The following is a 26,856-nucleotide window of genomic DNA, read 5'->3' on the forward strand; positions in this document are numbered from 1 at the left end:
AAAAACAACAAATAACACACAAGGGAATCCCCATAAGGTTAACAGCTGATCTTTCAGCAGAAACTCTGCAAGCCAGAAGGGAGTGGCAGGATATACTTAAAGTGATGAAGGAGAAAAACCTACAACCAAGATTACTCTACCCGGCAAGGATCTCATTCAGATTTGATGGAGAAATTAAAACCTTTACAGACAAGCAAAAGCTGAGAGAGTTCAGCACCACCAAACCAGCTTTACAACAAATGCTAAAGGAACTTCTCTAGGCAAGAAACACAAGAGAAGGAAAACACCTACAATAACAAACCAAAAACATTTAAGAAAAGGGGAATAGGAACATACATATCGATAATTACCTTAAATGTAAATGGATTAAATGCTCCCACCAAAAGACACAGACTGGCTGAATGGATACAAAAACAAGACCCATATATATGCTGTCTACAAGAGACCCACTTCAGACCTAGAGACACATACAGACTGAAAGTGAGGGGATGGAAAAAGATATTCCATGCAAATGGAAATCAAAAGAAAGCTGGAGTAGCAATTCTCATATCAGACAAAATAGACTTTAAAATAAAGACTATTACAAGAGACAAAGAAGGACACTATATAATGATCAAGGGATCGATCCAAGAGGAAGGTATAACAATTGTAAATATTTATGCACCCAACATAGGAGCACCTCAATACATAAGGCAAATACTAACAGCCATAAAAGGGGAAATCGACAGTAACACAATCATAGTAGGGGACTTTAACACCCCACTTTCACCAATGGACAGATCATCCAAAATGAAAATAAATAAGGCAACACAAGCTTTAAATGATACATTAAACAAGATGGACTTAATTGATATTTATAGGACATTCCACCCAAAAACAACAGAATACACATTTTTCTCAAGTGCTCATGGAACATTCTCCAGGATAGATCATATCTTGGGTCACAAATCAAGCCTTGGTAAATTAAAAAAAATTGAAATCGTATCAAGTATCTTTTCCGACCACAACGCTATGAGACTAGATATCAATTACAGGAAAAGATCTGTAAAAAATACAAACACATGGAGGCTACACAATACACTACTTAATAACGAAGTGATCACTGAAGAAATCAAAGGGGAAATCAAAAAATACCTAGAAACAAATGACAATGGAGACACGACGATCCAAAACCTATGGGATGCAGCAAAAGCAGTTCTAAGAGGGAAGTTTATAGCAATACAAGCCTACATCAAGAAACAGGAAACATCTCGAATAAACAACCTAACCTTGCACCTAAAGCAATTAGAGAAAGAAGAACAAAAAAACCCCAAAGCTAGCAGAAGGAAAGAAATCATAAAGATCAGATCAGAAATAAATGAAAAAGAAATGAAGGAAACAATAGCAAAAATCAATGAAACTAAAAGCTGGTTCTTTGAGAAGATAAACAAAATTGATAAACCATTAGCCAGACTCATCAAGAGAAAAAGGGAGAAGACTCAAATCAATAGAATTAGAAATGAAAAAGGAGAAGTAAACACTGACACTGCAGAAATACAAATGATCATGAGAGATTACTACAAGCAACTCTATGCCAATAAAATGGACAACCTGGAAGAAATGGACAGATTCTTAGAAATGCACAACCTGCCAAGACTGAACCAGGAAGAAATAGAAAATATGAACAGACCAATCACAAGCACTGAAATTGAAACTGTGATTAAAAATCTTCCAACACACAAAAGCCCAGGACCAGATGGCTTCACAGGCGAATTCTATCAAACATTTAGAGAAGAGCTAACACCTATCCTTCTCAAACTCTTCCAAAATATTGCAGAGGGAGGAACACTCCCCAACTCATTCTACGAGGCCACCATCACCCTGATACCAAAACCAGACAAAGATGTCACAAAGAAAGAAAACTACAGGCCAATATCACTGATGAACATAGATGCAAAAATCCTCAACAAAATACTAGCAAACAGAATCCAACAGCACATTAAAAGGATTATACACCATGATCAAGTGGGGTTTATTCCAGGAATGCAAGGATTCTTCAATATACGCAAATCAATCAACGTGATACATCATATTAACAAATTGAAGGAGAAAAACCATATGATCATCTCAATAGATGCAGAGAAAGCTTTCGACAAAATTCAACACCCATTTATGATAAAAGTCCTGCAGAAAGTAGGCATAGAAGGAACTTTCTTCAACATAATAAAGGCCGTATATGACAAACCCACAGCCAACATTGTCCTCAATGGTGAAAAACTGAAATCATTTCCACTAAGATCAGGAACAAGACAAGGTTGCCCACTCTCACCACTATTATTCAACATAGTTTTGGAAGTGTTAGCCACAGCAATCAGAGAAGAAAAAGAAATAAAAGGAATCCAAATCGGAAAAGAAGAAGTAAAGCTGTCACTGTTTGCAGATGACATGATACTATACATAGAGAATCCAAAAGATGCTACCAGAAAACTACCAGAGCTAATCAATGAATTTGGTAAAGTAGCAGGATACAAAATTAATGCACAAAAATCTCTTGCATTCCTGTATACTAATGATGAAAAATCTGAAAGTGAAATTAAGAAAACACTCCCGTTTACCATTGCAACAAAAAGAATAAAATACCTAGGAATAAACCTACCTAAGGAGACAAAAGACCTGTATGCAGAAAATTATAGGATACTGATGAAAGAAATTAAAGATGATACAAATAGATGGAGAGATATACCATGTTCTTGGATTGGAAGAATCAACATTGTGAAAATGACTCTGCTACCCAAAGCAATCTACAGATTCAATGCAATCCTTATCAAACTACCACTGGCATTTTTCACAGAACTAGAACAAAAAATTTCACAATTTGTATGGAAACACAAAAGACCCCGAATAGCCAAAGCAATCTTGAGAACGAAAAATGGAGCTGGAGGAATCAGGCTCCCTGACTTCAGACTATATTACAAAGCTACAGTAATCAAGACAGTTTGGTACTGGCACAAAAACAAATATAGATCAATGGAACAGGATAGAAAGCCCAGAGATAAGCCCACGCACATATGGTCACCTTATCTTTGATAAAGGAGGCAAGCATATACAGTGGAGAAAAGACAGCCTCTTCAATAAGTGGTGCTGGGAAAACTGGACAGGTACATGTAAAAGTATGAAATTAGAACACTCCCTGACACCATACACAAAAATAAACTCAAAATGGATTAAAGACCTAAATGTAAGGCCAGACACTATCAAACTCTTAGAGGAAAACATAGGCAGAACACTCTATGACATAAATCACAGCAAGATCCTTTTTGACCCAGGTCCTAGAGAAATGGAAATAAAAACACAAATAAACAAATGGGACCTAATGAAACTTAAAAGCTTTTGCACAGCAAAGGAAACCATAAACAAGACCAAAAGACAACCCTCAGAATGGGAGAAAATATTTGCAAATGAAGCAACGGACAAAGGATTAATCTCCAAGATTTACAAGCAGCTCATGCACCTCAATAACAAAAAAGCAAACAACCCAATCCAAAAATGGGCAGAAGACCTAAATAGACATTTCTCCAAAGAAGATATACAGATTGCCAACAGACACATGAAAGAATGCTCAACATCATTAATCATTAGAGAAATGCAAATCAAAACTACAATGAGGTATCATCTCACACTGGTCAGAATGGCCATCATCAAAAAATCTAGAAACAATAAATGCTGGAGAGGGTGTGGAGAAAAGGGAACACTCTTGCACTGTTGGTGGGAATGTAAATTGATACAGCCACTATGGAAAACAGTATGGAGGTTCCTTAAAAAACTAAAAATAGAACTACCGTATGACCCAGCAATCCCACTACTGGGCATATACCCTGAGAAAACCATAATTCAGAAAGAGTCATGTACCAAAATATTCATTGCAGCTCTGTTTACAATAGCCAGGACATGGAAGCAACCTAGGTGTCCATCATCGGATGAATGGATAAAGAAGATGTGGCACATATATACAATGGAATATTACTCAGCCATAAAAAGAAATGAAATGGAGGTGTTTGTAATGAGGTGGATGGAGTTAGAGTCTGTCATACAGAGTGAAGTAAGTCAGAAAGAGAAAAAGAAATACAGTATGCTAACACATGTATATGGAATCTAAGGAAAAAAAAAAAAGGTCATGAAGAACCTAGTGGCAAGATGGGAATAAAGACACAGACCTACTAGAGAATGGACTTGAGGATATGGGGAGGGGGAGGGGTGAGATGTGACAGGGTGAGAGAGTGTCATGGACATATATACACTACCAAATGTAAAATAGATAGCTAGTGGGAAGCAGCCGCATAGCACAGGGAGATCAGCTCGGTGCTTTGTGACCACCTAGAGGGGTGGGATAGGGAGGGTGGGAGGGAGGGAGATGCAAGAGGGAAGAGATATGGGAACATATGTATATGTATAACTGATTCACTTTGTTATAAAGCAGAAGCTAACACACCATTGTAAAGCAATTATACTTCAATAAAGATGTTTAAAAAAAAAAAAGACTTAAGAACAAACTTATAAAGTATCTTTATGTTATATTTATTTCAGAAAGTCAAAGTTAAATAACATATTCTGCTTTAAGTATTTTTTCCGTTCACGAACGTGTATTTGTTTTATCAAAAATGGCAATTCCTGATTCTAATTGAAACAGAGCTCTAACTATGTTGAAGGAAATTTGGAATTTAAGGATATTTGAAATGCAAGTTGTATTATATTTTATTAATACAGATAGTGGAAGTGGGTAAGCAAGTACTGCCTATAAAAAACAGAAAAGAATTTTATTTATTTATTTCTTGAGTAGAGTTGATTTACAATGTTGTGTCAGTTTCAGGTGTACAGCAAAGTGAATCAGTTATACATATACATATATTCATTCTTTTTTTTAGATTCCAAAAAGAGTTATATTTAGCATGGCAGAGGGGATCTTGCTCTGTTCAGTCCTTAAGCTGATTTTTTCTGATGGAAGATTTCGAGGCTTTGTTCCTATTTGAAGAACAGAAGGACAGCAAACTCACCTTTGTGATATCAGCGAGGAGGGTGGGCAGCACCGATTGGGTGTCAGGATCAAGAGGCGGCAAAGACCCAACAATTTCTGTGGGTGAAAAATCACAAGGTTTGAGTGTTTCTTTTTCTTTTTTTCTTTTGTGGTTGGAGCAGTAAAACAGTGAAGGTGGGGAAATGTGGCGATAATCAGTTCTTAAGGAGTGGTACAACAAATCATCAAGAAATCAGCCTCAGATGCACTAGTGGTCATTGATCTGAGTGACCTGCTGAAGGATGGATGCAAGGGGTGCATCTTGCAAGTCTATGGGATAAGAACAGTTATTAAGGTGGATTTTTAGGGTCTTTAGTTTTGTTGTACACATTTGGACCAAGCAGGCCAACTGATTGGCTAGGTCAGTGGGGACAAAAATATAACTAAGTTGACAAAGAAAGAAATGGCTAGAATAAATACTGGAACCAAGGACCGAATGTGAGTCCTTGCGAGTCCTACTTCTACCCTGAAGCCCAATTCTCAGATTATCCCAAAGGGTTCAACCAAGAGACCAACCCAGAGTACCAGATGCTCTCAGAGATGAGTCTGAAGTTTTCACTGAACTTTCCTCGCCTAGAAATTCAAAAGTGAACCGAGAGGATTTTAATGTTTACTGACAACCTTAGTGACGTACCCTACATCTCATCCCAAGGGATCTTTGTAAAGTTTTCCAGAGTTGAGTTTGACTATCTAAACTACAGAAACAGAACTGACAGAGAATGCCAGTTTCACGCCATGTCACATTAAGATGGCATTTCTAGTGCCCATCTATTATGCCAAGAGTACTGGGTGAAGAGTTCCAGGCTCCTGGGTCCCTCCAGGCCCCCTCTGAGGACCCTGAGTGAGCCTGATTATCTGTTGATTTCTTTAGATCCACTATCTTCTCTCCCCACTACTTCCTGCCCTGGGAGGTTGACTTATATGGACCATATCAGTGGTTCCTTGCTCCCTGTCTTTGGGATGGCTTAGATCGTTAGACAGCCCTTCAGGCCTGGAGGTAGTAGTGGGGCCTTGGTGCTTCTAGCCCCGGGGAACTGTCCTAGTCCTCTGGGCATTAGGGAAACCTTTATAAATAGTCCCTTTATCAAACTCTTTTCAAATTATCCTAATTCAAATGTGCCATCTGGAACCTGACCCATTTACTAGATGAGGGAATCTGGGCTGTGCCAGGGGAACAGAACTTTCCTCGGGTTCTTTTCCCTACCTGGGCTCCACTGGATGACTGTGGTTGAGCTGGACTGAGCTGAGCCTCTTGGCTTCCCTAGAGCTATTTTTGGTGTGAAGTGGTCACGAAAGGCTCATTGAATGAGACCCAGGGGGCAGTGAGGAAAGACAGAAATGATAACCATCCATGATTTGCCTGTCACCGAAATGATTGACTCTACAGGACCCAAGTTAAAATGACAGTGACCAGGAGACAGTCACACTTCCTCATCTCTCTGTCAGGATGAGGATAAACTCAGAACTATGAAATCACCCACTGACCATCAGTGAACTGAATTGACCCCATATCCAAGGACGGGTCTTCCTCCAGAGCTTTGCTGATCAGCTTTCTGAGGTCTAAAGCTGTGGGGTAGATTTCCATTTGCTTGTCTTCCTCCATCGTCCCAGGAAGGTCTCCTTCACTTTCAATTTTGTTGGAATCAAAAGACAGGAGGTCACCTGCAGGGCTTTTTGCTTCTGCCTTGTTTCTCTGAAAGATGGCTGTAAGTTGCATCTCTGTAGAGCTTGACCTGTAGATCGCAGAGGACACATCACATCCAAAGCCATTGTTACATGCCTTGTAAAGAGAATCACTATGTTGCTACAAAGCTTCAGGACAGCTTCAACCTCTTTCCTGACGGGCTTTTAACGAATATCACACACTTGAAACTAATTTCAGTGTTTGTCAGAAATTTGAAAGGTAGAAAAAGAATTGACATATATTTCAGCTCTGAAATAGAATGTATGATGGGACTGAAATCCAGCTTGAAGAGAGACTATTAACTGGAACAAGTGACCATAAATTTTCACTTCAGGTCTTTGTGAAAAAGTTAGTTGTCAAGAGTTGCTGGTATTGATCAGTGTTTTCGTGGTCTTATAAGTGCCAATCAGCAAGAAGGATGAATTGTCTTTTTTTTTTTTCCCTACAAGTAGCCTCCTGTAGGATATAGCAGGGGGACAACAATATGTACGTGTTGTAGCCAAGTCAAAGCTTCAGTTCTCAAGGCTATTTCTTTTCTACTTTTTTGAAGAAGTATTTTTTAATTAAAAAGTACAACACTATATTAAACATAATCTCTTCTTCAAGTTGCTTTTAAAATAACATCTTAGAAGGAAGACGTGAGAAAAGAGAAAGGGAAGTAGTTCATGATTAACTGTATTTGTTATCATATTTATTGAATCAGCGCCTTTACTCATGTAAACATGAAATAGGATCCTCTCTAGTTCTGTCTTCTAGGACCAGGTTTTACCTCTTAGTTTATGCCATAAATCCACACAGAGGGATACAAAAATGTTTTAAAGGCCACAGGAACCGATAATGTGTATTCTCGGCAGTTCTTCAGGTCACACGATCAGTCAGTGTCTACAGTTGGTTATTTCCCCAATTACAGGAGCCAAGCTGGATACAGTGGGCCCTTTCCCCATTCACACTGACCTGGGAACCAAGTGGCAAATCAGTTTCTCTGCTTTATTACAGACCTAGGCGGCTTGCATGCACAAGTGTGCATCTAGACTGACAACTTCCCATCACAAATGACATTTAAGAAATTGTTGAAACATACTTGCATCACAGATATGTGTTATTATGTTTTTCTTTTGAAAAGCTTTTGAGTTTTATAGAACACACTTCCGCTGATCAGGTCACTGTTTACCTGCTTCTCCACGTAGTGATTTTGATTTGAGGGTTCTTTTCTACTACTTAGCAATTGATCAAATACTCCCATTTAAATAAGACACCAGTAAAAAGACACTGGCTTACCCCAGACATTACTTGTAAAAATAATCTGTAAGAGTTTAGCACATAAACGTGTGTGTGTGGGGAAATGTACTGTATTTCATAACATTAAAAAAAAAGTTCTATTTACCCATCTCTTTCTTTCTTTGGTCTTCGTTTCATCATACACGACGGGAACATGCAAGGGAGAAGGAACTTTCGTGAAATTTATTGAGACATTCGATGAATCAATCACATACAAAAAAAAAGTTTCATTGTCTCCCATGTTGGTTCAGAGCTTTGAAGGAAACATATAAACTGCCCTCAGACTTTGGATAGAAGTTTTGAGAACCATATGAATCTCAGGAAGTAAACATTATTCTATGATGTTTCTTATTAGGATTTGAGCCTTAGTTCAAAGAGTTTAGGTACTTGAACTCTTTGATTTCCTTATATTCCTTTTACAGAGCCTTCAAATATATCCTATACATCTTAGGTTTCCAGTGGGGTGCTGGTGCCAGGAAGTTGTTCTAAAAAGTATTTTATAAATGGGTTTCTTATCCCCTTCGTTTATTCCTGAAGGTAATTTATCTGAGGCCAGACGCTGGAACTGGAATTTTGTTGACTGTTTTTTGAATTGCTTTAATCAGTAAGCCTTGAGGGGATGGAACAATTCACCACGCAACAGGTTGCAGGAAAAGCAAACACCTGTTTACCGAGTGGGTGGTCTGTTGCAGGCAGTTTACATGCTTCTTCATTTAATCTTTTCAACAACACGATCACCATTTTATAGATAAGGGAAGATGCAGAGAGAGGGAAAGCTGTCAGTGGGAAAGTAGCAGAGCCAAGATTCTAACCCTGGCCTGGAAGACCATGAGCCTGGGCTCATTTTGCCACGCCACCACCTGTTTGTGCCAGAAAAAAAAGCCATTTGGTCACCAGACTGATGACAACATTTTGGACTTCTCTGGGCATATAACGTGAATTTAGTTTAGAAGCTCATCTGTCTTCACTCACTGTAGACTAGTTTGCATTATCCAGAGTTAAATGCAAATGGAATTATATCATACTCCTTTTTTTGGGCATCTTTCACTCAACATAATTATTCTGAGATGAATCTATGCTGTTGTGCATTCCAGTAGTTCATTCTTTTGCTGAGTAGCTGTCTATGGTAAGAATATACCACAATTTGTTTATCTATGACTCTGCTGATGGCCATTTGGGTTGTTTCCAGTTCTTGGCTAATACAAATTAAGCTGCTGTGGATATCTGTGTACACGTTTTTGAAGGAATATACCCTCCAACTAGATTGAATGATTGTTAATAGTTTCTCATATTTGCTTTAAGAGATAAAGCAATATTTAAAGTGGAACTTTTAATGTTCCTCCTTATAACTGTGTTAATAATAGATGTTCTAACTTCTTCCCAGTTGTGTTAAAGGAATCAAATGAGGTCACTAATATAAAAGTACTTGTTTAATTGTAGATCAGGCTTTATAAGAGTGAGCTCACAGAAAGAGGGTACCTTGAGGCTCCTGGGATTTTAGGTCTTCTGTGGGAGAATCTGACTCCATGAGAAAGCAATTTCCTTCATAACAAGTTTACTTTACAATATTCTGAGCATTGTTTTTCATTATTAAAAGTTTGCCACACTCATAAGCATATTATTTATTGTATTCGGGGGTCAAAATGTTTTCTGGGAGACTAAGTCTACATAACATAATGGAAATCACTGGGAAGATGTGATCAAATATACTTTATAAGCATCCTTGACAGAAAGAAGGATAAACTCTTACAGAGAAAAACACACGGGAAAGATGCAGTTTCAGAGGATATAATAACTTTAAAATATTTACCTTGCAAAATTTTATCACCTAACATTTTGGTTTTCTTCTGAAACAGATTTTTTTTATTATTATTAGTTTTTCATTTATTTGAAGGGAGGAGATAATGAGCATTTGAACATTCACCAACAGAACTGTTCCTATCATTTCCTTCAGGTTTAAATTAAAAATTTGTTCTTTAACTGCAGTGGTCTATCCAGAAGACCTTGCATCTATGCAGAGTATTCTCCTATCACCTTTTATTTCTCTCTAATCCATCTGATTTCACATGGAATACTGTGGAGCAGCATCTTGAAATAAAGAAAAATGAGTCTGCTTCGGTAAATGTTAAGGGTTTCATCTGTTGTTACTTTCATGGTTCAACATGTCCTTCCTCTGGAGTTACACAAATCAGAGGGGCCTGATAGCTTCGAGAGAAATAAATGGGTGGAGCCCCCCACCTACACGGCTGTTCTTTGTGAGCATGTGGGACCCACCCTGTGGACCTTCTTGCTTTAAGACAACAGATGGGGACAGGCCAGGAAGAACTTTGAGAGAGGCCTGCCCTCCTGTTTTACAAATCCCCCTCAGTGCAAGGGATGGACTTAGAATGGACTTAGCAGAGGATGGACTTCCTCTGCTCACACCAGGGCTGATATATGCCCTGTGGCACAGTTAAAAAAATACCACATTATGATCCCCCTTGTAGATGTTTTGAATAGTGAGAACTTAAAAGAAAGATGCAAAAGTCTTGCCAAAACTCCTGAACCCACATTGGAATATTGAGATGCTACTGGATATAGGCCTGCTTATGGGAAATCTGTGGGAACATGATGCAACCCTGCTTTAGCGTGGCACTATTTTATTTCATGTCTTCTATTTAAATATTCAGTTTTATAAATTTTGCATGGTAATACATTACTATGGACCAGACAACAGAATGGTATAAAAGTACGGTCAGACATCAAAGTGATAAAACAGGTATCAATCGTTGCATCCCCATCCCTGTCTACCCAATTCTCGTACCCTTATAGGTACCACTTTTGATTAGTTTCCCCTGTCTCCCTAGGATCAGCCTGATTTGCTTAAACGATGACGGTATTTAGCATTGGATAGGAAATCAGGCAATTGACATCAAGGTAACTAATTGCTACTTTTCTGGACCTGTCTCTGCTGAGGGGTTTTGCTAAGAGGTTTGGTAAATGACATTGCCAAAGACAGCGATGAGCTCTCTGCAGAAAGCCGTGTTTCTGACTCCGGAGGAAGGAAGGAGGACGGCTCCTGTGTTACTCCTTAAAAATCACCTAGAGTCACGTTCTAATTAGACAACTCCTTAATCTGAAATGTATTCATATTTCAGGATTTGGTGGAGCTAAGCAATTGGGATAAAAGTGACCTTAAAATCCTCATGACATTGCTTTTAAAAGGGGATAGCGAGAAAGTAAGTTAAAAATTGAGAAGAGTCCGATTCTCTTACCTAAATCCTGACACATGGATTTCTTTGAATCCTGGAAGTTTCTTAAATACCTTTTGCAACTGCAGAGAGAAAGAAATTTATGAAATACTCTTTGGTTCTACTGGGTCAGATCTTACCTAACTGAAAAAGCCTAAACACTTTTGATGAGTTAGGGGAAAAAAGTGAAAATGGAAAATTGAAGTAACGATTGAGGCCAAACTTTTTGTTCTCATTTATTTCTGAAACCCAGAGGAAAGTGTTTTGCTATTTATTTAAAAGCTGTAATTGGGTAGTTCTGACCTGCTTTACTGGTTACTTTACATAAAATATGAAATAATTTTAAGGTGATATTTGGAAGAAACTTTTTTGGCTACAGTATTTTTATTTATACACACAGAGTAATGATCATATTTTCTGAATTGAATTATATGATTTGGAAAATATCTGTAATGTTAAAGGGATTATTAAAGTCAAACTGGCTGCTGTACCTAAATAACATGGTAGAAGCATACATCAAACTAGTGAATACAACAAAAAAGAAGCAGACTCACAGATAGAACAAACTAGTGGTTACCAGTGGGGAGAGGGAAGGGGGGGGCAAGGTAGGGGTAAGGGGTTAAGTACAAACTATTAGGTATAAAATAAGCTACAAGGATCCATTGTACAGCACAGGGAATATAGCCAATATTTTATAATAACTATAAATGGAATAAAACCTTTAAAAATTGTGAATCACTGTATTGTACACCTGTAACATACCATATTGTACAGCAACCATATTTCAATTGAAAAAAAATGAATGAGTAAAAAAAATGGTAGAAGCAAATTCTAATCTTATTAGTTCTGCTCTTAGATTTATGTGGACTTTACATTTTCTTGATTTCATCTTGCTCATGAGGTGCATGATCAGAACAACTTACAATTGCAGTACTCAATGGCTCCCAGATCCACGGCGGCCTGGCTTCTGCCTCTGGGTTCTCCCAGCAAGGATGGTCCTCTCCAAACCCAGGGGCACTTTCCACTCCTTTTCCATGGAGTCCCTGCTTTTCTAGGGTTCTTTTTCCATCTCTCTGGCCACTTTCTCAGTCTCCTTCACTCCATCCTCTTTCTGACTTCACCCTCTCCCTCAGCTGTAAGGATTCTGCAGGTCTGCATTCTCAACCCCCCATCGCACGCACGCTCCCATGTACGCAGGAAGCTCTGCTGTGGGTTCTGTGCTAGGCTCTCAGGACACATCACCATGGAAATGGGCTCTGCCCCATCCAGTTGACTCGTGGGAGGCAGGGAGGCAAGAGAGACCACGAGGAAGTGATAGCAGTTAGTAGTAAAGCACTGAAAGGAGGGCCCACCCCCTGTCCCCCTTTCCCTGCACCCACTCCCCTCTGCCTCTCGTTGGGGGTTCTGGTTTTCTCCCACGGCTTCCACAATCACCTGAGATGCAGCTTGGAGTTCTTCACATGAAAATCCCAACTTTGCCACCAACTAGATACGCCCAAACCAGAGTGAATCTCTTCCTTCCAGATCTGCCTTTCCTCCCGGGCTCCCTGTCTCGGTCAGGGTCACGAGCACCCATGGTCTTCCATCCAGAGAGCCCAGCAACCCTACACACCTTCCCTCTGTGCTCCTGCTGTCCAGTCACCAATGCCTGCTAGTCTGAATTCCACATGACTTCTGTTTCCACCACGTTCTTCTTATTCCCATGGCAGGCACACCCTCACTGTCTCCCCTCTGACACTGCTGAATGGTTTTCTGGATGCGTGTAGGGGGAGGGAAGGGAAATGGGTTTTGGGGGTGTGCTGGGGCGAGCGAAGGAAGATGTCCCCTTGACTATACTTTCTTCCCAAGTTAATCATTCCCTATCTGTTGCTTTTCACTAAAAATCCTGTGATGGGCTGCAGTGCCTACTGGATAAGGTCCAATTCTTTAGAATGATATTTAAGACCCTCCACAATCTGCCCCTCCAAGTACCTTTCCATTTGCACTTCCTGCCATCCTTAACCGCTTGGCCAATATCGTGTCCTCTGGTCACACTAAACGAATTCCTGTGTCTCCCCAAATATGACATGTACTTCCTCTGGACTTCTGTGACCTTTTCTTCCCTTTAGCCCCAAATGCAAATTCTCCTACCCTCTGCTCATTGAATGCCTCCCCCATGCCATCATTCAAAGGCAGCTCAAGCATCTTCTCTATTGAAAAGCATTTGTAGCTCCCCCAAGTCAGGCTCCATTATTTCTTCTCCCTACTGTTCTAGAACTTATTGCCATACGTCCCGTAAAACCGTCCATGAGGGGTATGCCGTCTTTTCATTGAGATTATGCTTCCTGGGCTCAGGGATTGTGTCCTATTTATTCATCTTTATCTCCTTTCCTCCCAGTCCCTAGCAGATCGTCATCCATGTAGTAGGGACTCAGCAAACTTTGCTTAGTCAGGTTGAGAGCATCTTTTCTTTCTCTAAACCCATCAATATGCCACTGCCTTGTCACTGTATCTAAAATTACTGCTGAGTCTACATGATCTATGCCAAAGACTAGAGCGGTGACGCACAGATAGTCCCCAAATCACTTACATTGGGCTTTGGAGTGCATCGTGGATTTTTTTTTTCCAGCAGACTGATTTACCATCTAAATTATATTTTATTGTACCAGTATTAAAAGTAGTTTTGTTCCCTGAGTGTGTAACAACTGCAGTGATGAAGGTAGCTCAGCTTTTGGGTGATGTGGAGATGGCTGTACACACCTGAGTTTAAATATCGGTTCTGCTACCTTCTAGCTGCAAGACCTTGAGTTTATCGCTTAATCTCTCTGAATCTTGGTCTTCTTAGCCAAAATGGGATAACAATACGTATATTGTAAGGTTGTCATAAGGAATAACTAGTGAGTGCCTGACACGGTGAGCAGAGAGCTGGTAATATTGTTTTATTTATTTACTTAGTCTTTGCCTCCTCTACTGGATTCCCAGTTCATTAAAGCTTGATTTACTTCTACTTCCTCAGTGGGCACATAGCATGGAGGCTGGCAAGGCAGAGCAAGCCTTCAGTCCGTTGTTTTTGACAGACTTCAGGGGGGAAGGACAGGATGAAGGTCCTCATAGAGGTCAAGGGCAGGGGGCCTGGGTAATAAGTTTCTGTGCCTCCACTCCCACCCCACGGTGGGCTTCATAGAGGTGAGAGAGGAGGCCAGTTTCCGTAGAGCTGATCTTTATTACGGGGGCAGGTGGGAAAGCTCAGTGGATGCCCTGTGACAAATGGCTCTGGGGCCACAAGGCGTTTGTGCCCCCAAATGCCATTCCAGTGACAGCACCTGGCGTGGACTGTTTTAAGTGTAAGCTGCAGGTTCTGGAGCTCAAGGTTCAGACCCTGACTTGTCCATCTTTCTGGTCCAGGATACCAGCGATGCCGTTACACATCTGAAAACAATCCATCACACACAGAACTGCTTCCGGAGAAGCCCCGGCTGCAACGTGCGCAGCAGGGAGCCTCGTGGGGAGAGCAGCCCCTAAGCCCCGGCTCCTGTGGACGGGATTGATTGCTCGTGTCCGTGTCCTCTCTGTGAACCTGGCTGTGACTGATTAAGAATCAGCTTTGATTAGGAGGGTGCAGAAGGCATCTAAGGAAGCGATGACAAAGGCCTTCGGTTAATTCTGCTAACTTATCTTCCGGAGAACTTCTGATCATGGAGCGGCTAACCACTAAATTGCTAATTAAGTGCCCAGTTGACCTTATTAATAATGTGAAATGCACAGAGGCCTTCCTGATTCTGCTGGAATGTATGTTAAAAAAAAGGCAGCCGTGTTGAGTTCTCCTGGATGTTTGCACAAGAGAAAGCATTCAGACAACAACTAAGCATTCCTTTTGACATTTGTATTAAATTGGTCATTAAGTTTATTGTGAAAATTAAATTACTGCAAAGCACTGGCCATTAATTCCTGATTAGGCCTGAATGGCTGAGCTAATGCAAGTGTTGGGCTGTGGTGAGGCTGGCTGGTTATCTCATGGCAGCTGCTGGGCGGTCGGACTGCTCAGGTGCCTGGAAGGGGAACAGATGTGCTGAGAAGAGGGGCACCAGCGACCATGTAAATGGAACCAGCAAGACTGATGTGATGGCCTCTGGAACAAGATCCAGCAAGACATACTCTTCTTTGGTTGATACATTTTTCAGAGGCATGTTCATTTGCTGATACAAAAATCCTTTCCCCATGCATATTTATTTGGGAAAAATAGAAAGTATAGCAGAGTGGTTAAGAGCACGGGTTCTGGTGTCAGGCTGCCTGGGTCTGAACCTTGGCTCTGCCAGTTAATAGGTGTGACATGGTTGGGTGTATTAATTAATCTCCCTGCATCTCAGTATCCTCACTTGTCAAAAAGAGAAATGATTTTACTTTAAGTATAGAATCCCGTAAATAATCCCGTTAACATATATAAAACGTTAAGAACAGTACTACTATTTCGATACAGAGCATTTTAGACTTGGAAAGGCACTTTAGTTTCTAAATGAGGAATCAAGGTCAGGGAAGTGATCCCCAAATTCTCACGGCTAATTCTTGGGCAGAAACAAGACTAAAACTCAGATTTAAAAAAATTATGATTTCTCTGCATTATTTTACATCAGGTTGTTTTAGGTGCTTAGAAAATTAACAACAGGTCAGTGAATACAGTCTATGGCCAATTATCCAATTTTAAGATAATCTGACTAGCCTAAGGATCTGTTGAAAAGAATATTTCAAAGAACAAATAGAAAAGTTAACAGACAATTCTTTAATTCATTCTATCTACTAATCCATGTCTAAGTACTTCTCTGGTTCATAAATATCCCATGCTGATGCTTTCTCTTTGAAGTTCATAGAAAAGATTCTTTACATTTGACTGAATGCTGATGCAGGGAGAGGTTGGAGGTTGAGAATGTTTCTGTTATTCATCTCCTCTCCAGCTGAGAGGAGGAAAGCATTGAATTTTCCAAGTATGAGAGCTAGGCGCCTGTTGTTCTCTGGCCACGCTAAGATGCTTGGGCACCCAGGCTGTTCATAAATGTAGTTCATGGTTACATCATCTCATGGATGCTTCTAATTTCAATTGCATTTCTACAAACAGTTACTGAGTAGTTAACTGCATCCCAAGCCCTGTATTAGGAGGTAAGCAGCAGAGATGAAAGAAGCAGTTCCTGCCCTCAGGGGGAAGCTCATGCCCTCATGGCAGTGAGTGTGGCTGGAGAGCAGAGGGGAGTGGAGACAACGAAAGCCATAGACGTGCAGACAAACAATCTCAAGACAAGGTGATAAGTGCTGTGACAACAGTGGGCACCGGCTGTTAGCCCAGAGGAGAGGCACTGAACCCAGGATGCGTAGAGAGAACATTTCATGACGAAGTTTGTAAAATGCAACTCAGGGAAGGGCATTCCAGACAGAGAAGGCAGCCCATGTAAAGACTAAAGGTAAGAAAAGATTTGCAACCAGTTCGCATTTCTGGAAAGTAGAGTGTAAAGAGGGGGATGGTAAAGAACTGGTGTTAAGAGGAGGCTGGAAAGGAAGACAGGAGTCTTATCATGGCAAATAAATGCCAAGTTCAGCATGACAGTTTGGATTTATCCTGCAGAGAATGAAGAGCTTTTTAAATTAACCAGGAACAGGCAGGTGCGATGATGGTCAGAGATGGAAGAGCCATCTTGGGATAGTGTCTTGATTTAGTGACGGATGATGTGGACCATATAACTTCTTCCACTTATCACCCATGAAGAATGCCATGCCTTTTAAAAATAACAAGTGCTGGAGAGGGTGCGGAGAGAAGGGAACCCTTGTGCACTGTTGGCAGGAATGTAAATGGTGCGGCTACTATCGAAACAGTGCGGAGATTCTTCAAAAAATTAAAAATAGAACTATCATATCATCCAGCAATTCCACTTCATTCCAGTTCTGAAGAAAATGAAAACACTAATTTGAAAAGATTCATGGTCATTGTAGCATTATTTGAAAAGATTCATGGTCATTGTAGCATTATTTACAATAACCAGGAAATGGAGACAACCCGAGTGTCCACCAATGGATGAATTGATAAAGAAGATGGAATACATCATACGCAATGCAATATTATTCAGCCATAAAAAGAATGAAATCTTGCCATTTCCGACAACATGGATGGATCTCGAGGGCATTACGCTAGGTGAAATAAGTTAGAGAGAGAAAGACAAATACTGAATGATCTCACGTATATGTGGAACCTAAAAACAAAGCAAAAGACCCCCCCCCGAAACCAAGCTCATAGATACAAACAATAGATTGGTGATTGTCAGACGTAGAGATGGGTGGAAGGTAGGAGAAATGGGTGAAGGGGTCAAAAGGTAAAAAAAAAAAAAAAAAAAAAAAAAAATAAATAAATAAATGAAAAGAATGCCTGGTCACAGGAAGATGAACCAAGACGATTTCTGTGCTGTTGGCTCCCAGATCTGAGTCCTGCCCTGGGCTCTGGTTGTGTGAGGTGGGTTCACTCACCTGAAGCTGAGACTTGGCTGCAACCTCCTGGTAATACGGGGACTGGGAGTCGGTGAGCTCTTCCTTGAACTTCTGCTTTGCCAGAGAGACGCTTAGCCCCACTTTCTGCTCTAGGGCATCCTCAGCAGCATCAGTGAATTCTACTTCTCTTTCCTGGGTTAGAGTTAAAAAAAAAAAAAAAAAGAGAGAAGGGATTCTGTTCATATAAACCATGAGCAAATGGTTACATTGTATAATATATGTTGATACTGTCTCAGGAAGTGGGTTATGAAGAATTTCACGGAGAGACAAAGTATCAAAGCTCCAATGAGTTAATTATGTAGAATCCTTGAGAACTCCATCATTTTATGACTGTGTGCTCTTCATGAAAGCATTTAGACACACACACACTTATTTACTTTTTACCAATATCCTTTGGTTCATCTAAAAAACATCTCCTCTACCATCTAGGGTAGAAATCTTTGCCTTCTCTGAACCTTTGCACTAGCAAATGACATCTGAATTGCTCATTTGGTACCTCTGATACACTCATATAGAAGGTTTTTTTTAATATGGTAATCTTGTCACTCCACATAAAATCTCCTTGAATCCAGCGTGATTCTCACACTTCATTGAATCCCTCAAAGCAAAAAACATGAGACCATTTCTGCACGAAACTCTCAGTGAATATCCATGACAAGGCGGGTCACAACCTCAGCAACCTGTCCTAGCCTATTATTTTGTCTATACATCTGCTGTCTTCAGTCATAGCACTTAGGCTATTTTGTTGCCCTTATGTGCACTATAAATTCCTTGAAGGACCGGACTGAGTCCTGCTCATCTTAGTATCTTTAGTGCATGGCCCAATGTTTGCTGAATGAAAGAATAAATATAGATGTAGGTGGCGAAAAGGATGTTAACGGGAGGATATGATGAATGTGAAATAAAATATTCAGGGGATATTTACAGTAGAGGAGGGACCTATATCAGACTTTGAAGGAGATGGGACACAGGTAATGTGAGAAAAGAGAGAAGGCAGACTGGAGTTGTCTTAGAAATTTTGCAGTGAATATGTTTAATCTCAATAATTTTTTTCAACAGCAGTTTTCACTGTTGATGAAACAGTATTTTTGAGAAAAACAGAACATTTAAATTCTTTGTTCATAGCAGTAGTTCCATCAAGTCTACAGTCATCCAGCCTAAAGCCCAGAGAGAATGGCCAGCAGGGTTCTCATCTCTGAATTTCCATGTAGAGATGGTGAGACTGAACTTCCTGCCTTCACCTTCTGGCTTTGATCTGTGCCTTGGAGGGAGGGTCACCGGAAGAGGAAAGGGCCAGAGAAGCCTCACAGACCACAGGGAATGGTAGACCTGTGGCAGTGGCAGCATAAGATCCAGCTTCTGATTTGGGGTCCCTTCCTTATATTACTGCCCTCTTCTGGGTCTGCTGCCTGCCTTGTGCTGCCACAACCCTATCACAGGAGCAAAGGGAGTGGTGTTTGCCTGCTTCTGTACTGAGCGTCTGGGCTCAAAGCTTTTGGAGAGGTTAAGCATGTCTCCCTTTTGATTAGGAGATGCAAACTACCATGTATCAAATAAATAAACAACAAGGATCTATTGTACAGCACGGGGAATATAGCCATTATTTTGTCATAACTTTAAATGGAGTATATAAAACCATTGAACCACTTTGCTGTACACCTGAAACTAACAAAATATTGTAAATCAACTATACTTCAATTAAAAAGTCCCCCTTTAGTGATAACCAACATTCAATTCCCTAACAATCCTGCATGCCCTCTCACTCAGAGTGGTGGCCAGTGTTGCTTTTTGCCAGAAAACACTGTTTTTATTTTTCCCCAGCTTGACATGCAGGATTTCGGTCATTTGGATATTTATCTGGTCTATTCGTGCTGGACATGACTGGGAAGAAGACCTCTGCCCTTGCTGTCAGTGTGTGATTACACTTCAGTGGAGAAAGAACTTCATTGATGGGTTGACTGATGTATTCATTCATTCATTCACCCATCATTTACTCACTCTAACCCTTGGTGAGCACCTGCTGTACATAGGTTCTGTTAGGCACTGAGGGAAGAAGGGCCCCTGCCCTCCTGGAGTTAATAATTAAGTTGCAACTTCTCTCACTTTATCCTAGTCTCCAATCTATTTCTTTTCCTTTCAGTCCCTCCCTTGGAAGAAGTGAGAACAGTGAATAGAAGGAAGTCACCGACTCTTACTTGGGGTGATAAAAATGCAGCACTAATAACAGTGAATGGCCAGTCCATCCCTTGTCTTTCCCTGTTTTACTAATGAAACCAAACAGACATGTGAAGAGCTAGATTGAGAACTTCTTACTATTGTAAGCATCTTGGTGTCCAGAAGGGTGTTGTTGAGGATTTCGTTGAAGAGTGTGTCATCAGGAGGGGGAGGCAGGGACCCGGGTGAGACACTGGCAACGTCTGTGGAAATTTAAAAAAGTACAGGCATGAAAATAAGGCTGGAGGAGTTTAAATTAGAATGAGGTCACCATGTCACATGCTTTTCCTGTCACTCTGGAAATTACAGATGTTAGGTGCATTCTGAACTCATTTTCTTTTAAGATCACACAAATATGATCTTGAGCAAAATATAACTCAGACTCTTGATCCCACTTAAATTCCTCATTATTCCTTTCCAGAACGCAAGTTTGGAGCTCCCCTAGATGTGTTACAGTTAAATGGTTTTGCCTAATGAGATCTGGTTACTTTTTCTTTTTGTGACTATGCTAAGGACACATGAATACATTATCTTGAATTTGTTTGTTGGAAAATATCGATGATTGCCTCCAAGTTGTAGGATAATGGGTGATTCGGTTTTGTTTTTATTCTTTTCTGTATTTTCCAAGACGTATGCTATGAATTTAAATTATTTTGTAAGGTTAGAAATACAAGTTAGTTTTGAGAAAGTGCATTATACACTGTGTCAACTTCAATGAACCATTGCTTTTCAAATAACATGCTTTCATGATGGTTTGAATTAAGGTTCAGTAGCAGATGAAACGAGGAGTTCTAAGCTTACCTGTTGAAAGCACAGGGGTTTCACCAGGCTCTCCTAATGTCTCCTTTGTGGATATTTCATCTTTTCTATTAGCACAATAGGAAATAAAAAAGAGATGGTGAAAAGGAGCTTGATGACAATAGAGGAAATGCATTTAAGTTTGCTTATACTGAATAGACCTAAAAATTAGAGAGAAAGTATATTTTAAAACTAGGTTTACCTATATTTTCATTACAGAAGTAATCTTCTAATATATTTTCTTTGAAGAAAAAGTCAAACAACCCCAAAATAATTATGTTTGACTCCAGGGGTTTTCCATAAGCATCTTGGCTTTTTGCCGTTCTGGGGAGCATTTTCATAGCAGGCAAAGATGGTTCTGGGGGTCCGATGTTTTATAGCCCCAAATGTGCTTCAACTGTGTCGTTGACATCAAAGATAATTGATCACATGGTCTATGACTGAAATATTCTTGCTAAAATCTCAGACCCTCAAACCTGTAAATTCAGAGAGTCATTCAGTTTATCTGATAAAGTAACTCTTGTGGTTACGATAATGAGAGAGAGAGATTTCTGGATAATGCAGGTGTATTGAATCCCTATTCTGGACATAATCATTGCCTGCAATGGTAACCTGCCAGGGAGTTGTGGGTAGGTTTGCAATGCCAGGGAGTGTCATCCAAGGTCATGGTTATAGAGCTGTCTGCATATCACATTAGCCCATTCTAGCAAGCTTTATTTAGAAAGGAGTAGCAGTAGTGATAGCTATTGAAGCTCACTGAAAGATTTCTTACTATAAGCTATTAGGTCTCAAAGGATTATGTCTGTGTTTGTACAATATAGTCATGGTTGACTGTTTGATCTAAATAGTGGCTCACGCTGATGGAAGACCAGAGGGAATGGCTAGGTCCTCTGTGGTTGTAGGGGACTAGGGAGCTTGAAAGGAGAGCAGGATTCCGGTGGGTGGGGTGGAGAAGACAGGTTCTTCAGGCAGAGGGGAAGGCTGTGGTCAGAGCCCAGGATGAGCAGGGTGTGGTCTGGATGTGGTGAGGAAGTGTCATGGTGGCAGTGGTGGGATCCTGGCTCATGGAGGGCAAAGCTGGAAAGGTCAGGGTGTGAAGACCTTGATGAATTCGTTTGGCCTCTGCCTCAGTGGAGGTCCTGAGAGGGAAGAGATGGCTCACTCAGAGTTGGGTAATTTGAGCAACGTCTACTAAAGGCCTTACTTTCTAAGTCATGGGAAGAGTATACGAGCAACCACAAGGGTGAGTGCAGAACCCGTGGGTGATAACAGCGAGGTACTCAAAGCTCCCCTCTCCAGGAGGGGTGAGATGATGCAGCAGTTACCGCCAAGCAGAGACAGAGAAGGCTCTGTGGAAAGAGAGGGCTGCCTGACAGGAGCTGAGCTGCTGCTGAAAGAGGTCCGTAGCCCTGGAAGACTCTGCAGGTCAGGGCCGTGGGGAGGTGATAAATTCGCTCACCTCACCCTACCCTCCCTCTGATTTCCTGATCCACATTGGCTGGTCCTTCCCAGAAGTCAGAGGCCAAGGGAGGCCAGTGAGTCAGTCCCTCCCGCTCAGCCCTCTGCACACAGAGCGCGTGGAGAAGGGTGGGAATGGATATTCAGAAGGCCGAGGGGAAGATGCGGGAGTATTTTTGAAAAGCCTTTGAACAAGGCTCAGTGTAAAAAAAGGAATATCTCCGATGTATTAACCCAGGAGCAGTTATGCAAGTTAAGGAGGGGAAGAGGTTAGAGGCAAGGATTTGACGTTTTGCACAGTGTAAATTAATAAGGTCCTGGGCCAGGTTGTGACAAAGGGAACAGAAACCAAGGAACACCTGTGAAAAGCATTATAAAGAATTGTAATTCATACAGCCCAATTTGTGGCTCTGTCTGCAGTATTATTATCTTCAGTTTTAGATATCTAACTGTTATGAGTGTAATTTGTGAGTTTAGAGTTTGGCAACAGCATCTCTCTTCTTTAATCATTTTATCAGATGTACTTTGCTTTTTCTTTGCATTTCGATTTTCTTATTTGATATTCGGTTCTTGTAGAAGACACAGCTCAGTGCTTCGGTTTAGTTTGAGAAATACTAACACTTTACAGAATACCAAATGAGAGTTCAAAATTCAGGTTGCTCTCTGACTGCATTCAACATGTTCCTGATGTAACTAATATTTTTCATCAGTTCTAAAAATTAAACTATTTTAATTGCTCTGTATCTAATAAGTAAAAAACATGTTAGATAATTATCACACAGTATTGCATTCATTTTATCTGCAAATATAGTGCAAACATCTATCTCGATCTATAAGGTCTATCCATTTCCCTTTTATATACTCATTTATCTTCAGCAAAATATATGCATAAAGTGTCTGTCAGAATAACCTACTCTGATCTCAGTAGCTGAAATAATATAAAGGCACAATAGCTCAGTCTCACTCCATCATGTGATCTTTCAAAAGTCAAAAGCATGCTGCACTGTATTTTGGGTACTCACCTCTCAAGGAAGTTTCTCTGTTTTATCCTCTGTAGGAAGATAAAAAGTAATTTTGTCAAGAGACAATGCCAACTGAAGAGCCAAAGTCTATTTTCATTCCCTGTTCCCTTTAATTTCACTTCAATCCGCCTGTAAAATGTTATTTTGCAGGACTAAAATTCCTGTTGGCCTTCTCAGATCTCTCTAAGCATTTCTTCAGCCAACCCTTACCCTGGGGGAACCAGTTCAAAAGGGGCAGGGTCTGGAGGCCTGGGAGCTATTTGGACCGGGTTCCCAACACTCTGTGTTTAAACTCACCTGCTGAAGAAGATCCAGGTGTTCCTGGGAGTTGCTGAAATTTCTCCCAATGTCAAAGAGGCAGAAAGTCTCCTGCTGGCAGATGCTGACCCAGTCCTGGTATTCCCCTGGGTCAGGGATGCGATCCAGAAAGATCCGATGCGCTTCCCACGCTGCTTCCTGGCACACTGCAAGGCGGCGCCGTGAGGAGGGAGAAACGGCCACATCCTGAGACGATGCCCTTCTCCCAACCCAAGCCCAATCTTAAACACGGCAAGCTCTGTCATGGCTTATGCGATACACTAGCCTATAGCCCATAGAGATTAATTCACTTAACAAATATTTATCGAGCCCCTATATGCACCGTGGAGAAAAATAAAAGAAGGGAGATAGAAATACAAGTGTGTGTGTGTGTGTGTGTGTGTAAGACTGCTATTTATAATAGGGTGGTTGAGGAAGGCCTCATGATCAAGGTGACTTTTGAACAGCTTGGGAAGAGGCCCCAAGGCTGGAGAACGCTGGGCACATTAAAGAAACAGTAAAAAAGGTCACTGTGGCCAGAGCAAGGCTGAGAGTCATAGAGGATGAACACGGAAGGATGTGGTGAGAGGCACAGAGATGGTGCAGGTCTTGCAGCCCAGTCATCTTCAACTGGGGCACAGGTACCCCGCTGTATCTGCAGACTTTCCAAGGGGTAAACAGGCACACAGACATTGAAAGAGACTCAATTTCTAGATCTCAACTTCCCTATCGTGTTTTCCTAAATTGGTTTGCCTAACAACACATCTTTCCTTCCTCACTTTCCCTTTGGCCGTCATCCTTCCCCCATCTCCCCATCCATAGTCTTCCTGTGATGGCACAGTGCCCCTAGGTTGCCACGCAAAGGGTATTTGAAATAACTGTGTTTGAGATTAAGACAGGGAGTGAACTTAGTCAAGGGCAAACACACAGTTTTTGCAAGTAGGGCAGTTTCTGATGCTTTGCCTTCAACACATTAGAAGAAGTCCTAATGAAGTCAACAGCTGATAGATCGTTAAAAATAATGATGGCAGATCACGATGTGATTGTTAGCATAAAATGCCAGAGGAACTTAAGAATAAGGATGCTACTGTAACAAAACTGCATCTTTTCCCGTCTACTTATTTATGTAACACGTTTTCTCAGCATTTAAGTGAAACTAAGGCAAAGCATAGGGATAAAATGGATGTTAAATCCTGTCTAATGTTAGCAATGCATAATAGGAATAATAAATAATGGCACATGAACTAATAGAGGGACAGCACCAAAGCAACCCCATCTATCCAGAGGCAGAAGCTAGTGGACCTTAAGCTATAGGCCCTTCATTTAAATTGGCCCCTTCCAAAGCTTTGTTCCTAAATTTGTATCTATAAACAATAGTTACCCCAAACCAATATCTGAGCTTATATCCATCAATAAAAAATTAAAAACTTTTGTCAAACTTATATCTACTTCCTTTAATCAATTTTATATATTAAAAATAATTATAAATGCAACTGAATCCAGAAGAAATTTCTGGAAATAAGTAAAATAAGTTATTTATTTAGGAAATAAGTAAAAAATGTAATTTCAATTTACTTACATTTTTGTTACTGATAAGTATTTTAGAGCAACCCATAACAGACTCTCAAGTATGACCTAAATTACATTAAGATAAGACTCTGCAGTGAGAGGTGGGATGGAAATGTGGGTGTGTGGAGGAAAAGGGACCACGTGACATTGCCTGCTGTTTGGAAGGGTTTGTTCATGCATTTGTAGAGTACTTGATGGTAAGTATTGAGTATCTATGATAGATTCCACTGTATATATGAGAATGCTTTAATTCCTATTTTATTTTCAATATCAATATTTACAGCTCACCAGAAGTTACATCTTATCCAATTATTTAAGCTTATGATGAAAAACTTTAGGTGTCAACAGAAAAGCTCTCAAGAGGGCACCTAATTTAAAAATTATTTTAGGGGATTAAGTTAGGAAAAAAAGATAGAAGACTTTGGTCATAAGCAATTGTAATATGTTGATCTTCAACTCTGGAGGGATGAGGAGCAAGGGGGTGCTTTGGAGTAGAAGCTGACATCATCTGACTTTCTAAAGAAACCCTCTGACTGCCATGCAGAGAAAAGGGGTTATGGGTTATGGGGGGGGACAAGGTATGAGAAGCCCAGTCTGGAGACTCTTACTCCAGTGCTTTACCTTCCCTCACTCCCCACTTGGTCCACATCTGGGTTTCTCTTAGCTTTCTGTTTTAAGAGACAAAGAGAATTCCAGACCAACAGAAACTCAGGTCATTTACTAGCGGCAACCTGACCAGAACCCACAGACCCGGGGGGGGGTGGTTTGCAGTGCCCACCACCTCAAAAGTGCCATCGAGTTTTCCACATTTGAGGTGTGTGTTGCCTGGGGTTTTTCCTACATCATCAAACAGCCTAGGCTGAGACATTCAGCAGAAAGGCTGAGGTTCTGTGGTCAGATCTCAAGCAACTGTGGGGATACTGGGGAGGCAAGGCTCCGGCTTTCTCCAAAATCCTTGTGGCAATCCTTCCCAATAGAGTCAGACAAAGATGGTGCAGAAAGGTAAACCAAGAGGTTAGAAAAATCCAACTTTTCAGAGGTTTTCAGACTCCTCCCAGCCCTGAGGTCTTTTGATGCCTCAACTTTCAAGGTTTTTATTTGAGGCTCCCTTAGCAAGGATGGATGACTCTGCCAGTGAGTCATGGGCTGGTGCTCCTGTTCTCTTGATCACAGAAGGATTCTGTGCCTCCTGATTTGTGCTGAGCTTCCAGGATGCCAGAAAAATGACATCAGAGGAGTCACCAAAATCCTGCCCCTCAAAAATCGTCTAAAGAAAAGATACTGGTCCCTGTTTCATCCCGACATTTTGATCACTGTAAACGACAGTGCCACAGGGAAATAATTCTTCAAGCAGCTTCAGGCATTTGTGCTTCAGGGAGAACGTTCTCTCAGAGTCTTTGGGAAAAGTAGGTTTTAGTAGGGACGAGGGATTTCTGTGTCCCTGAGGTGGGAGAAAGGGCCGCAGGTGAAGGAGCAAGATTACCCGGGCATCTTCTCATATGAGAATGCAGATTATGAAGTAGGTCTGGGGAGCCATCTGAACACCTGCGTTTCTTACAAGCCCCCAGGTGACGTGATGCTGCTGGTCTGTGGACAGCAGTTTGAGTAGCAAGAACTAGGATTCCCTTCACCTTTAACTTTCTCCGAGTCACACATTAATGTGAAAGAAAGATCTAGCTTTTAATATTGGAGTTGGGAGAAAGAGAAAGTGGAGAGAGATAGAGGAAGGGAGGGAGGGAGAGAGAGAGAGAG

The 26,856-nt window shown here is 40.9% G+C and overlaps 1 protein-coding gene across 2 annotated transcripts in view; it reads right to left on the reverse strand.

Moving 5' to 3' along the window:
• Positions 1-26,856, reverse strand: part of IMPG1 (interphotoreceptor matrix proteoglycan 1) — a 126,355-nt gene that overhangs the window by 81,373 nt on the left and 18,126 nt on the right. For both annotated transcript variants that reach the window (XM_061207431.1, XM_061207430.1), the window contains 9 exons: positions 23,536-23,702; positions 23,239-23,267; positions 20,762-20,826; positions 20,060-20,163; positions 17,726-17,878; positions 11,267-11,325; positions 8,119-8,139; positions 6,536-6,783; positions 5,031-5,107 (listed from right to left, as the gene is read on the reverse strand). In XM_061207431.1, the coding sequence (XP_061063414.1) occupies positions 5,031-5,107; positions 6,536-6,783; positions 8,119-8,139; positions 11,267-11,325; positions 17,726-17,878; positions 20,060-20,163; positions 20,762-20,826; positions 23,239-23,267; positions 23,536-23,702 (923 nt within the window). The remainder of the gene's footprint in view (positions 1-5,030; positions 5,108-6,535; positions 6,784-8,118; positions 8,140-11,266; positions 11,326-17,725; positions 17,879-20,059; positions 20,164-20,761; positions 20,827-23,238; positions 23,268-23,535; positions 23,703-26,856) is intronic.

Source organism: Eubalaena glacialis, chromosome 12, assembly GCF_028564815.1.
Source record: "Eubalaena glacialis isolate mEubGla1 chromosome 12, mEubGla1.1.hap2.+ XY, whole genome shotgun sequence".
Lineage (NCBI taxonomy): Eukaryota > Metazoa > Chordata > Mammalia > Artiodactyla > Balaenidae > Eubalaena > Eubalaena glacialis.